This window comes from Ursus arctos, unplaced genomic scaffold, assembly GCF_023065955.2.
Source record: "Ursus arctos isolate Adak ecotype North America unplaced genomic scaffold, UrsArc2.0 scaffold_37, whole genome shotgun sequence".
Classification (NCBI taxonomy): domain Eukaryota; kingdom Metazoa; phylum Chordata; class Mammalia; order Carnivora; family Ursidae; genus Ursus; species Ursus arctos.
The window spans coordinates 6075576-6089583 of NW_026623053.1; the positions used below are offsets into that span (position 1 = coordinate 6075576).

The following is a 14008-nucleotide window of genomic DNA, read 5'->3' on the forward strand; positions in this document are numbered from 1 at the left end:
CAACCTTGGGAGCCAACTGGGTATTTGGAAAGTTTGTGAGCTGCTTGGCGCTCTAGACAAGGGGGTGGGGAGAGGGAAGGGGGAGTAACAAAGTTTGTTTTCCTTCCCCCTTCTTTGTCTTGGGTTTTCTTTTTCCTTTCTTCTTCTTTTTTTTTTTTTTTTTTTTTGGTGTTTTCTCAGTCAGTGGAACAGCATGGGCTAACAGGTGTGTGGGTGTGTGTGTGTGTGTGTGTGTGTGTGTGTTTGCGGGGGTTGACTATGTTTGGGGGTGAATCCAGTGGGGATAAGATTGTGGGAAGACGGATTCAAGGATAGATGTGTGGTGGGCAGGGCAGAGATGAGCGGACCGTCAGGATGACAAGATGGGTGCGTCTGTGAAGACATGGGGCAAGGAGCCACAGAGGAGGACACAGTGTGTGTCTGGGGGCTGGGGGCGCGGGGGGAGGAGGCAGGACTCTGCTGGAGGTGGGGTGTGTGAAGCCCACTGAGGGTGGGAATGGAAAGATTCCCGTGAGGTGGGCGGAGCCAAGGGTTGGGGTGAGGGATTTGAGCTCCCACCAAACACCCCCTGGGGTAAGAGAGGGAGCCCTGAGGCCCTCCCCTCTCCCCCCATCTTGGTTTATCCGTTTATAAAGCTAGAAGTGTAGAGGTAGTAGTAGTTTTTGGGTTGGAGTCCGTGTGAGGTAATCTTGCTTCCTCTTTGGCAAAAGCCACAGCAGCAGCAGTGGCGGCAGTGGCGGCGTTGGTGATGGTGATGGGTGGGCCCCCTGGGGGTGGGGCCGCCTTGCGCCTGTGGGCCGAGGAGCGCAGGTGGGAGGCCAGGGCTTCGTGCCCACTCAGCAGCACCTCACATGCCAGGCAATGGTAGGTGCAGATGGGCACCCGCAGTGGGGGGGGCACAGAACCCCCAGAGCCCCGCCCAAAGAAGCAGAAGGATCTCTGGTGAGCAGTGGCTGGGGCCTCCCCATCAAATGCCATCTTGCACTGGCGGCACAGATAGCGGTGGGTCACGTCCACGGTGGAGATGCCAGTACTGCCCAACAGCAGCTCATCAGCCTCCCCGGCCTCCCCCTCCCCTGGAGCAGCCAGTTCAGGAGGTTTTGGAGGCGCTGTGGCTGTGGGCTCGGGGGGCTGGGGTGGTGGCTGGAGGAGGGCGTTGGGGAGCAGTCCGATGAGGGTCTGAGGTATCACGGGGTTCATGGGAAATAGCCCCTTCTTCATGCCATAGAGCTGTTGGAAGTAGGCCCCCTGCAACTGGGGGCCAAAGACAGCTGGTGGTGTCGCCCCCCCTGCAGGGGGCAATGGGAAGGGCAGGAATTGGCCCCCTAAGAGGGCTGGGACAGTAGCCTTCAGTGCTTTGAGGTTCTTGAGGGCGTCAGTGGAGGAGTTGGTGGGGGCCGCAACTGGCTTTCTCTCACCAGAGACCTGGTCTCCAGGGGGCTCAGCAGGGGGGCCTGGGGCAGGGTCAGTGGTGCCTGCTGTGGAGGCGTTAGTTTGCTCGAGCACAGGTCTCTGAGGTAAGGGGCAGCCTGGGCCAGCAGTCTGGACCACTGTGGTAGCAGGCAGGACTGAAGTGGCGAGGCCGAGGAGGCCAGAGGAGGCTGCAGGGCCTAGGAAGATGAAAGGAGTGATGAAGGATTAGCCCCCTCCAGCCTGTCATCCTTCCTGCTGTAGGCCACCTCCAGTCACGCCCTTGCCCACTCCCACCACCTGGCTGCCACGTGCCCTTCCCTCCCTCTCTCCCCCGAAGAGCCAGAAACCAAGGAAGGCCACAGGAAGCTGGAGGTGGGAAGAGTCAAGGAGGAAAAAGAGGGGCATGTCATTAGAGAGAGATGCTCTCTGAAGGCCAACCCCTCCCAACTGCCCACTCACCTGAATTGAAAGGAGCTAAGCTCCCCAGCGGGGGCTGGGCCAGAGCTGGGCCAGACAAGAGGACCGGGGCCAGGCGAGGCAGGGCCGGGGGAGCCCCGAGGGGCAGAGAGGCAGGTGTGGTGGCAGGTGTGGCCTTGGGAACCGGGGGTGCCTCAGGTGCTGGGGCCAAGTCGTAGCACTTGCTTTCACTCTTCAGCTGGGCCCGGACTGCCTCTTTGAGTTTGGCCAGGTGCTGGCGTGAAAAGAGATGGCCTCGGCAGGAGACATAGAAATCATACTTGATGTCGCAGTAGGGGCAGTTGGTGCGCTGGGCTCCCAGGGGGCCCTCACTGCTGCCCCCAGCCCCGCCGACTGCTGCCCCCTGCAGTTTGGCCTTCTTTTCCTTGGCACGAGCGTTCTGGAACCAGACCTGGATGACTCTCTTGGGCAGCCCGATCTCCTCCCCCAGCACCTCACACTCCTGCATGGTCGGGGTGCGGTAGGCTTCGTAGCAGGCCTTCATGATCTTGAGCTGCAGGCTGCTCATCTGGGTCCTGTAGCGCCGCTGCCCCATTCCATCCGGAACCCCAGCCCCACTTCCTGTTCCCCCACTGCTTCCTCCAGCCCCGGGGGACTCCGGTTCGGCCAGACTGGAGGCAGAAGAGTCGCTGAGATCCCCTGCAGATGGACTGCAAGCCTCACTCTCTGGAGAAGCTTTAGCCGGTTCCTCTGCACCCTCTTCCTCACTGGGTGGAGGGGGCGGTGGGAGAGGTAGAGGTGGCTCTGGTGTTGGGGTGGTAGCCTCTTTCCCAGGTGGTAGAAAAGGCAGGGGCCCGGCAGCAGAGGTAACCGGGGGGTAGGGAAAAGCAGGTGCTTCCCGCTTTGAGGGCTCCCTCCCAGTCCCATCATCTACCTTGCCCAACAAGAGGCTGAACTTGGGGAAGGCTGCAGGGGCAGATGTGGCGGGGGGCTTGACTGCTGGGTTGGGCACCGCCCCAGGGGTGCTTCGAAATTGGCCTTTCCTCTCCCGGGCCCTGGTGTTCTGGAACCAGACCTGCACCACTCGCTTCTTGAGCCCCACCTCCTCAGAGATGCAGTCGAGCATCTTGCGCGTGGGGTTGGAGTCCTGCATGTACCAGCGGTACAGGATGTCCAGCTGCTCCGGCAGGATGGTGGTGCGCAGGCGCTTGTCCCTGGGGGGCTCGCCCTCCCCTCCCCCCCCTGCCTCACTGCCCGTCGGGGACAGGCTGCCCTCCTCATGCTTCCGTTTGAGCGGAGGCCCCGGCGCTGGCGGAGTGCCTGCCACCAGGGGGCTTCGCTCCCCAAACACCAGCAAGGGCAGATCCAGGAGGTGCGGGGCGGTGCTGGGCTGCACGGATGGCAGGAAGTGTAGCCGCCGGTGACTGGCCAGGAGGTCTTGGCTGGGGAAGGACACGGCGCACTGGTCACAAGTGTGGACCGGGGACGGCGAGGGAGGGGCCTTCCCTTCAGGTTCTTTGCCTCCCGTCTTTGAGGCCTCTGCTCGACTCAGCTCTTCCCTGTCCGGGGGCCCTGGCGAGGGACCCTCCGGCCCTGCGGGGGGGTCCGCGCTCTGTTCCTCTTCTGCATCGTCCTCCTCCACCTCTTCCTCCTCTTCCCCTCGCTCTGCCTCCTCCTCCTCCTCTTCAGGGGGCTGGTCGTCGTAGCATTTCTTGAGGTGCCGCACCAACTCGAAAACACAGGAGAAGGTGGCATGGCAGCGCCTGCAGCCGGAGGCTCCCCCGTTGCCACCTCCAGTCGGCACAGGCCCGCCCTCGATGGCATTTTTGCGTGCTTTCTGGCGGGCATTCTGGAACCACACTACCACCACACGGCTAGCCAGGCCCAAGAGGCTTGCGAGCCGCTCCACCTCTCCGTCCTTGGGGTAGGCACTGGTCTCAAAGAAAGACTGCAGGGCTTGGGTCTGGAACTCTGTGAACTTGGTTCTGGAGAACCTGCGGCCTGCGGGCACTAGGGGAGGCAGACTGCCTCTGGAGCTTTCTTCCTCCTCTGGGGGCCAGCGTCCTGCCCGGCTCCGCTCCTCAGAGGGCCGGGTCCCCCCTGCCTCAGGCTCTGGGACCAAGAAGGGAGGGCCCAGCTGGGGAGCTGATGAATCCAGGGCCCCATCAGGAGGTTTGGGGGGCTCCGCAGGGGGTGGGTATAGGCTATCATAGCTCTTTCGAAACTGAGCAGCGTAACGGCTCAGGGCCTCAAAGGGCAGAAATCGGCGGTGGACGTGCTCCTCGTGTGTCTTGAGGATAAGCATATTGGAGAAGAGTTTCCCACAGGCCCCACAGGCCAGCTTGTCCCCACCCCCCAGGGCCTCTGGCGGGGGTGGGGTCGGAGGAGGGGGCACAGCCTGCTTTCCTTCGTTGTACTGGATCACCAGCTCAAAGCCAAAGTTTTCTAGAAGGGCTTTGGCTGCAGTACGGGCTGCTTCGTTGGGCGTTGGGTTGGGGGGCGAGGCGGGCCCTGCCTCATTCCCCTCTTCTGCAACGGGGGGCCGCTCCCACTCCCTCTCAGCCAGCTCAGCCTTGGGGGGCGGGGGCGGGGGCGGAGGAGCGGCAGCTGGCAGAGACAGCAGGGGTGCAGGCCCAGCCAACGCCAGCTTGGGCCCCACCTTGAGGTCATGGAGGTAGAAGGGCAGGAGCAGCTGTTGCTGCTGGAGCTTAAGCAGTGATTCGGGCACCAGAGGGAAGGGGGGCAAGACTGGTGGGGTGAAGAGAGGGGCTGGGAATCGGTGCAGGTCCAAGGGGGGTGGGGGAGGTGACAGGAAGGGCAACCCAGATATGAAGCCACCAGGGTCAGGGCCCTTCTTGTCAGTGCCCATCTCCCCCTCAATCTCGCCCTCCTTGGGTTCTTCTTGGCCGCGCTCTGGCCCCTCAGCCTTGGCGTCCGTCTTGGTCCCCCGAGAGCGAGTCTGGTGCAGAACTGAGCGCATGTGGATCTCCAGGGTGGAGCTCTGGTTGTAGGAGACTCGGCAGACCGTGCACTTAAAGGGCTTGTCTGCGGCGGCCGCAGTGGGAGGCGCGGCGCCCGCCTCTCCTCGGGCAGGGCCGGACGGGTCGATGGCAGCCTTCTTCATCTTGTGCAGGTGGGAGACAGAGTTGTAATGGACCAGGAGGATGTTCTTCTGCGTGAAGGACTCCTTACACACAGTGCACTTATAGGGCCGGGCAGGGTCAAGAAACTTGTCCAGGGCAAAATTGGTGGTCTTGCGATAGGTCAGAGGGTGGCGAGAGTCCGCTGGAGCGGGCTCTGCAGGGCGGGGCTCCCCGACGCTCCCCTCTTCCTCCTCAGCCACGGTGGGCGGAGGGGCCATTTCTTCCACTGGGGCATCAGGCCGAGGAGCTGGAGATGGGGCTGGAGAAGGGGATCGACCGGGGCTTCCCGGGGGCTTGTCTGGGGCCTCGGCTGAGGGCGGGGGAGGCTCAGGAAGAGGATCAGGCCTGGCTTCGGGGCTCAGGTGAGGGCCTTCTGAGGGAGAGAGAAGGGTGCCATGAGAAGGGACCTTTGTCTGAAATCAGACCCCACCCACCCAGTATCTAGGGCACCCGATCCTTGCCTTGGCTGTCTTCAAACTCTCTTGGTCTGTGGAGCCCAGGACCCCTTTCCCTGCCACCTTGGCAGGTTTGCCGTCCCCATTCTTACCTGCTCCCTGTTCTCTGCTGGGTGCAGGCTCTGGCCCAGGAGCAGGGGGCTCCTGGGCATCCCCCAGCGGGCACAGAGTGGGCCCAGGCAGCACTTTGGTCGTAAAGGTCATCTCTACAGTTGTGGCCTGTAACAGAAAAAAGCCCAGTGACCGCTCCGCACCACCCCCGCCCCGCTACTCCCGAGGCCCTGCTCTGCACCTGTGCCCGCCCCTGTGGGGGCTCCAGCCTCCTCCTGGACATGCTCCCCCCAACTTCTGCTTTTTCCCGGAGGACAGGGCCTGGGCTGTTGCCTCTCCTGTGCCTCAGCCCGTGCCTGCTGCTGACAGCTCTTGTCAGGACCGCATGGAAATGAACGAAACGCTGAGCTCCCTCACCAGCGAGCAGAGGCAGCCAGACAAGCTCTGCTAAGGTTCCCCCCAACACTGAAACCCCCTCAAACCTGTGAAATGCTGTTTCCTCACCACTACCCTCCCCGCCACACACACACACACACACACACACACACACACACACACACACACACTCTTGCCAGGACAGCCCAGCCTTTTCTTCCCTCCTACCTGGCCCGAACGGGGCCTCCCGGCTGGGTCCTCACACAGCCAGTACTCACCACAAGCAGCAGCTTCTCCACGCACTCAGGCACCACATTGTGAAGGTGGCTGAGGTGGAAGTGCAGGGCGGGCCGGCCCACCAGCTGCTCCTGGCACAGCGGGCACCTGTACTTGGGCTGCACGGCATGCTGGGAGAGGGCGTGAGCCCTCACCTGGTCCGGCTCCGGGCTCAGGAAGCTGCAGTACGGACAGCAGAACACCTGGGGACACGTAGGGGCAGGTGGAGGAGGCGTCAGGGAGGGGGGGCCGCCATCACCCAGCCCTGTGTGTGTGTGAACACAGCAAGACTCCCCCACACCCGATTTAGGAGGAGGGAACCCCAAACGAAGGCATCAGGAAGGTCCAGCCCGAGGCAAGAAGCTGGCTCCTCCCTCATTTCCCTTCGATTGGGACAAAGGCCTAGGCTGACCTGCCCTTGCCTGCCTTCTTTGTCCGGGCCTCTCCCTCCATTCTGGCCTCCGTCTTTACTTGGCCTGGCCTTCCTGTCTCTTCTGCCTTGCCTACTTCCCCAGCTAACAGTATGGCCCTGTACCTGCCTCGCCCGGACTGAGTTTGCTCTTCTTACCCACCCCCGCCCTCACCCGTCTTCTCCGGAACCGGCTCCCCTGCCCTATGCACATCTGGACCCAGAGCCTCCTTCATCCCCGCCGGCTCTGCCTCTCCGAGGTCCCTCACCTGAGTGTCTCCTGAAGACGGGCCCTCCCTACCTGTCTGCTCAGAAGCCGGCTCATTCTCCCAGAGGATAAGCAGCTCCCACTTTCTTTTCCTTCTCCCCTTCTTAATGTAAACAAACACCACAGCTCCCCCAGCGGCCCAGGAAAATTCTGGCTTGCCTCCGCTGGCGCATTCCCGCCCACACCTCCAGAGGGGTGGGGCGGAGGGAAGGCCCTGTCTCCGCCTTAGTCACCTGACTGCCTGACCTCCAGCCTGCCATCCGTCTCCCCGGCTCGCTTCCTCTCCCGCCGGCAGGTGCCACTGGTCCTAGCCCACGTGCTGCGGGAAGGGAATGGCCCGAAAGGCAAGGCATCCAGATGGTCATTATAATGCCCTCCACTGGAGGAGCGAACATCTGGAATGGGTCTGCCGGAGGGAACAGGAGCGAGGAGGAGGGCCTGGCCAGCAGTAACTCTGCGTGCTGAGGTTCCATGTGGAGAGCCGTGAGGGCCAGCGTGGCGCCTCAGAACCCAGGCTGGGAGCCCCCTCAGAATCAAACTTCCCGGTCCCAGGCTAAACCACCCAGGTCCTGCCTGGCCCAGGCCGAGGCCCGAGGCCAGGAGACTGGGAGAGCCGCCGAGTTTGCTGTGGGTCAGTCATCTGGGCTGGGGCCTCTAGCCTCAGGAAGGAGGTGCGCGGATGCTTCCCTGCTGGCTCGGGGCCTTCTGCGGAGACGACCATCCGTGTCTAGTTGTCTTTCCGCTCCTGACAGGAGTAGAGAGCTGGGCAGCAGCCGGGCTTGTGGTTTGGGCTCTCTCTTTTCTTTTCTTCACTTGTGCCTTCCCCGCTCCCTCCACCTGCTTGCAGCCTTTCCTGCTGCCCCCTCTCCCTCAAGTCCTGCTTTCCCTCGTCTGCGCCCTCTGTGCTCCACCCCGTGTGGGGCTGAACACATCACTGGCCCCAGGTGGCGTTTCTCAATGTGGTGTTCCAGGGCAGTCACAGGCCTGACAAAATGTCATCTACCTTTAGTCTGAAATCCGTGTGTCAAGCTCTACCAATGAGAATTTTAGGCTTTAGAATATGAACAGATCTCCGTAACACCAGACCCTCCACCCCAGCTTTTCCCAGTTATCCCAGTTCTGACCGTGGTCTGGTTGGCATTGTCTCCTGGAGGGCCAGTCTTATTCTCTGCCTCTTCAGAAGCTGAAAGGGGAGAAGATTAAAGAGACTCTGACAGCCCTCCCTCTTCCCTTCCAGAACCCCCAGCCCTTAAGATGACCTCATTCGTAGCAGAGAGCTTCCAGGGTAGGGGTTGGGCTCTAGGGAAAGGGGAAAAGGCAGGAAAGTACAAAGCTGTACTCAAATACAGGGAGAGGAGGGCCGACAGGGCTGACCCCGGGTTAGCGGGATGGCCAGCTTTGAGCCTATTGGGGCTCCCCCTCCTTTCCCTCTGGTGAGCGCTTTCTTGCATCAGTTTGGCTCCCTGCGCCCAGGAGGCCTTGCCGGGCAGCTGGATTACTGGCACCCCTGTGCATCTCAGAATGTATGAGGAAGAGGGGCGCAGGGAACAGGGGGCAGGGATGGAGGAAAACGGACCAGCCGAGCAACTCACCCAATTGTTCTGTTTTGTTCGGAGCATCTTTGTCAGGGGTGGGCGGCTCAGCTAAGGGGGTGACAGGAGGCTTCCCTGTGTAGGAGGAGGGGAGAGTCAGCTTAAAAGAGTGAAGCATCAGGAAAGGGGGGACATAGGGCAGACGAAGCAGGACAAGCAGCAGGAGAAGGAGAAGATGGATGGATGAGCCAACAGGCTGGAGAGGACAAAAAGCTGCCAAAAAGAAATAGAGGATGAAGGAGAAATGGCAGGGTTAGAGCTAGGAGGGCCTAAGAGGTCCTCTCTGCGAGGCCAGCCCCCATCATTCCAAGATGAGGAAACAGGTCTGGCCGTAGGCAGCAGAGACGGGGCCCAACTCGGCTCCCCATCTTGACTGGTCCTGGAAGCAGGGAGCCCAGAAACATAAAGGGAGGGGCACTGAAGAAGGAAGGTGAGGCCGAATGGAAGCAGGTGCGGCGAGCGGGAGGCGGCAGGTCTAGCTGGGAGAGGAGATTACCACTCAAGTAAGAATTGACAGATGTGTAGGAATTTATTTTCGGTGGCAGCCTAATTAAAGTGTTAAAGTTCCTTAACTCCATTCAGCCCTGCGCCAGGATCATTAGCTATTGATCGGGCCCCTCCGGCACTTAACTCCAGCCAGCATATTGGCAATTCAATTAGCACCAGTCAATGCCGCCTGTTCCTGGTTCCTGCTGCCCGCACCCTCACCCTGGCCCGCCGCCGGCCCCTACAGAGCCCGGATGCCCGTGCCCACCTCTGACTGCCCCTTCCAGGCTCTTCTCCTGCACCCTCTGGATCAATGGCGCCTGGCTGGCTGTTCTCGGTCTCTGCTGGTACAACCTCAGCTGCCTAAGGGGGACCCTAAGCCCAGCCTTTGGGCTGAAGACCTCCTAGGAGACAGGAAGACGCTGGGGAGCTCGTCCAGGGCTTCCTCTCCCTGCTGCCTTCGGGCCAGGCCCACGGCTCCCATCTCCTTCCGACAGGCCCTGGCCGGGCCCGAAGTGGATTCCATTCTTCTGTTTTTCTACTTCCTCTCTCCTTCCTGACCAGCTCCTGCCGCCCCCAACACCTAGCGTTGCTGGAACACCAGTCACCATTCGGAATCACTGGGTGATGCCTCCTCACCTCCCTTCCTGTTCTCTACTCTCCACCCAGCAAAGCCTCTGCCCTTCTCTGCCTCCTCCCTCCCAAGAGCCTCTTGCTTCCCCCGTCGCTGGGCCGCCCCACTGTTCCCCAAGTCCGCTTTTATCACCCCTTCACGGCTGGCTCCTTTCCACCTGTTCTCGCCTGCGCACAGAGCCGTTTCTCCTCCCTGGCATCCCCTTCTCCCCAGCCCCGGCTCCCGCCCCCTCGCGGTCCCCTGTTCCTCACCGGTAGTCCGGAGCTGCCCGTGGCTGAAGCTCAGGATACTCTGCAGGGCCGAGAGCCCGTCCTCGGCCGCGGGGCCGCTCTGCAGCAGCTGCAGGCGCCGCTGGGCCTGGGCGTCGCGGTGCGCTGGGGCGCGGAGGTGCTGCAGCACGGCCAGGCGGGACGGCGTCTCCCACGCGCACAGCAGGCAGCGGAAGAGCCCCAGCTCGGCCCCGGCCGCCGCGCCCTCCATCTCCAGCAGAAACTGGAAGCGCGGAAAGAGGCTGCTCAGGCCCCTCCAGATCTCGGGGGCCCCCTCTGCCTCCCCCAGGGGAGCCTGACCAGCAGCACCCCCTCCCTGCCCATCCCGTCTGCCCTCTTGAGCACCCCCCTTTTCCCCTCCTCTGGCCACCTGGATATTACTACTTTTTCTCCCCCATCTCCTTCTCTTCCTCCTGTCAATCCTGGACTCCCTCCTGGTAGGTGAATGGAATTTGGTTCCATCCTCTTGAACTGGTGACAAGATGGCCTGAGCAGACAGACACCCCCCCCCCCAGCCTCCAACACCAGAAAAGCCGAATAAAGTACTGGATTCACTTTGTCTGAGCCCACCAGCCTTTGGTCTCCTCTCCGCACCCGTCTCCCAGAAGTTGACGATCCTGGGTCACACTTGCCATTTTATCCCGTCCTGCCACCCCGGCTCTTCCCATAGCTCGCCCACCCGTGGGGGTCTCCTCGGTGCGTCCCCAAGCCCTTGTCCGCTTCTCTCTCCCTGGGGGCGCCGGGCCCTCCCCGCCCACCCTCACCTTATAGACCTGGCTGTTCTCCTCGTGGGCCGCACCCCGCGCATGCAGCTGCATCTTCTCCTTGCTGTTGGACTCGAAGTCGCAGATGTTGCAGCGGAGGTGCAGCGGGGGCACGGAGCCGTAAGGAGCCCCGTCCCCCAGGGGCACCGGCGAGGGGGAGCCCGCGGCCCCGCCCCCCTCCCGCAGGTGGGCGGCCAGCTGGTACTTCTGGGCATGTTTGTCGGTCTTGAGGTGGAGCTGAAAGTTGGCCTTGAGCTGGGTGCCGTAGCAGCAGAGCTTGCAGCGGTGGGTGTCGCCGGCCACCTCCTTCCACTCGGCCTCGGGGAGGCTCCGGCCCACGCTGCAGTGGTAGAACAGCAGCTCCAGGCGGTCGGTGCTGAAGGCCTGGCACACGAGGCAGCGGAACACCTTCGGGGGCGGGCCGTCTTCCGGGGGCGGCGGGCTGGGCAGGCTGTCGGACAAGGAGCCCAGGAGCTGACTCGGAGGCAGGTGGGTGTCCGGGGAGAGGCTGCCAGGGGCTGGGGGACAGAGACAGATGAGTGGCCCAAGGAAGGAAAGGGGCGGGTGGGCAAATGAGGACAGTGCTGAAGGAGCTGGGGTTACCGGTGGGGGGCCAGCCCCGGGAAGGAAGCAGGGAAGGGAGGAGGGGAAGCAGGCACGGAGCCCAGGCTGCTTACCAGCTGCGGCGGGGAACTTGCGAGCTGGCGCTCCGAGGGGGTGGAAGCCGTTGAGAAGCAGCTGGGCTTCCAGGGGCTTGTCTGGCCTCAGCCCGGGGCCGGGCAAGGGAGCCTGAGGCTGCCCCAGGGCCTGCGGCCCGAAGTACTGGAAGAGTTCGGGAGGGGTGGCGGGGGCCGCTCCTGCGGGGGGCGGGGGGCCTGTCCCCACCAGCCCGGGGGGCAGGCCCAGCGGCAGCCCCTGGTGCAGCAGGAGGACGTTCTGCATGTGCTTCTCAGAGGTCATGTGGATACGCAGGTTGCGGGAGATGTTGGTCTCGTAGCTGCACACCTTGCACTGCCAGGACGATTTGGTCTTGGGCTCCTTGTCCCCGGCCGAGGGTGGGAGTGACGCCTCAGGGGGACTGCCCTGGCTGCCGGGGCCCGCCTGGAAGCCCTGCAGGTTGGCCAGGTGCTTGTCGGACTGCATGTGGATGCTGAGGTTGCCCTTGGTGGTGGTGGAGTAGTTGCACACGTCGCAGCGGTAGGGCTTGTAGCCGCAGTTGTAGCTCTCGCCGCGGGCCAGGCGGGGGTGCGCACCCCCCGCGCTGCAGTAGCTGCAGTGGCTGTTGCTCTCGGGGTGCTTCTCCCGCATGTGCACGTCCAGGGTCTGCTGGTACTTGTAGTGCCAGTTGCACTTGGGACACTTGAGCGTCTTGCAGGAGTTGCGAGAGTGTAACAGAGACATGTGGCTGGACAGGCTGAGGCTCTGGAAGGCCGCAGGGGCCGGGCTGTAGTCTTCGGCGAGGCGGTAGGGCTGTGGTGTGTCGCTGGGGTCTTCGGGGGAGCCGACCGGGGCAGGGAGAGTGCCCCCCTCCTTGGAGGTGGGTGAGCTTTGGTTGAGTGGGGGGCAGAGCCCTCCATCCTCTTCTTGCCCCTCGGGGAACCAATCTGGCCCCGCCTCACCTGCTGCCATCGGCGATTCTTTGGCTTCGGTTGGGCTGGGGTCCCAGGTGGCGGGGGTGGTGGGCGGGGAGGGCGGGCTGAGGGCCAGGACTTCTTCCACGGGCAGGGCAGGAGCCTGGGCTTCTGCGTCAGGGGGGCTGTCCTCGGGCTGGACTACATTCGCCTCTGTGGTCACCGTGCCGCTCTTGTCAAGGGGGACTTCTAAAGGGGGCTGAGCGGGTGGTTTTGGTTCCAGAAAGCTTAGGAGGGCCACGCAGCCCTCATCTCCCGCCTGGAGCACGGCTGGGTTACCGGGCAGCCCCAGGTGTTGAGCAGGGGTTAGCGTCACCCCATGAGACTGTGTGTGACCCAGAAAAGCTTGGGGCCCGCTGAAACCCAGGCGGCACAGGAGGCAGAGCCAGAAGAGTGCCCTGTGGTCTCCTCCCCTGCTCCCCATAGGGCCATCTTTGGGATCTCCGGGTGGATTTGGAGCCAGCTGGTAGCTCCAGAAGGCTCCATCCCTTCCCTCACAGGTGGCCGGAGATGGCGCTGAGGTATCATGGGACAGAATTTGGTCAGAAGAGCTAAAGCCTTGGATTGGGTCAAAGCCATGTTGGATGTGAAGGGCAGTGAGGAGTGCAGGGGGCGGGTGGGCAAGGAGGGGCAGGCCAGGCTCTTCCTTGAATCCCACCTCGCCCCAGGGGAAGCCCTTTGGTAACAGGAGTTCACTGCCACCTGACAGGGACAGCTTGGCCACGAGGTAGGCCTCGCCGCCAGCTGTGAAGAATAAATGGTTGCTTAGGTCCACGGGAGGGAGTCCTCCCCTTTCGTCCTCCTGCTCCTTGTCCTCTTGCACTCCTAGGTCCTTTGGTGAGAAGCCACCACAGCCGGGCTCTTCTCGGGGCTCCCCAGTCTCCTTTGGTGGGACAAGGCCACAGCCCGACTCCAGGGCCTGTCCCCCTGGCTCTGAGGGCCTCATGCTCTCAGAGGTGGAGGGGGCAGCAGGGGGATCTTTGGTGACAGGATCAGCGGGGGTGCTGGGGAAGGAGGTGTCCGGAGGCGGGGACGGGGCATCGTGCCCGGGGGTGGGGGCGGTGCCACTGGTGGAGGGTGCGTTAAGGGTAGCCATGGCAGACGGAGGAGGGCCGGCGGTTCATTTCAGCGTGACAGCCAGTACCCTGTGGGGGCAACGTGGACAGAGAGCGGGGCCGTGAGCTGGCAGGAGAGACACCCGGCCAGGCAGCCGACCCTCCAGCTACTCCAGCCCCACTCTCTTCTTCCCAGAGCACCAGACTCAGGTACCCATTTGCCAGCGTGAAGCTTCACCTTAGGGCTAACAGTCTTCAAACTTGACGTGTCCAAAATCAGAACTCTATTTCTCCCCTGAGCTTGTTCCTCCCATCTTTCCTATCTCAAAAATTGGTATCTCCATTTATCTGGTTGCTTAGGCTAAAAAGCTAAAAGGGGGGCGGCTGGGTGGCTCAGTCTGTTGAGTGTCTGCCTTCAGCTCAGGTCATGATCCCAGAGGAGTCTGCTCCCTCTGCCCCTCCTCCCACTCATTCTCTGGATCTCTCTCTCTCTCAAATAAGTAAATAGAATCTTTAAAAATACGTAAGAACCTAAAAGGTTCCTTTTGCCCCCACCCATATGCAACTGGACAGCAGGCTCTCAGACACCTGTCCTGTCCCGCCACCAGCATCCTCTCCACTGACACCCAAGTGGCCCAAGCCACTGCCCTTCCTGAACCAGGGCAACAGACTCCACAGTGTGGCCTCCGCTTCCACTACTGTCCCTACAGCCCAGCAGCCAGCATGATCTTTCATTTAATTCTCAATTATGAAAAATGCCAGACTGATAT

The 14008-nt window shown here is 62.3% G+C and overlaps 1 protein-coding gene across 1 annotated transcript; it reads right to left on the minus strand.

The window, feature by feature from the left end:
* Window positions 1-201: 201 nt before the first annotated feature.
* ZFHX2 (zinc finger homeobox 2) lies at window positions 202-13307 on the minus strand. Its single transcript, XM_026486526.4, has 9 exons — window positions 11230-13307; window positions 10553-11070; window positions 9771-10011; window positions 8400-8474; window positions 7932-7990; window positions 6133-6333; window positions 5521-5647; window positions 1873-5346; window positions 202-1610 (listed from the first exon to the last, which is right to left on the minus strand). Exons 1-9 carry the CDS (start codon window positions 13277-13279, stop codon window positions 628-630), a joined length of 7728 nt encoding a protein of 2575 aa, XP_026342311.2. The 5' UTR covers window positions 13280-13307; the 3' UTR covers window positions 202-627.
* Window positions 13308-14008: the final 701 nt, after the last annotated feature.

Excerpts from the sequence above, each read along its gene's own strand:
- ZFHX2 (XM_026486526.4), bottom strand. The coding sequence starts at position 13,279 with ATGGCTACCCTTAACGCACCCTCCACCAGTGGCACCGCCCCCACCCCC. Across the intron at positions 5,648-6,132 it reads TGGAGAAGCTGCTGCTTGTG|GCCACAACTGTAGAGATGAC; the intron begins GTGAGTACTGGC and ends TTTCTGTTACAG. Across the intron at positions 5,347-5,520 it reads CAGCAGAGAACAGGGAGCAG|AAGGCCCTCACCTGAGCCCC; the intron begins GTAAGAATGGGG and ends TCTCTCCCTCAG.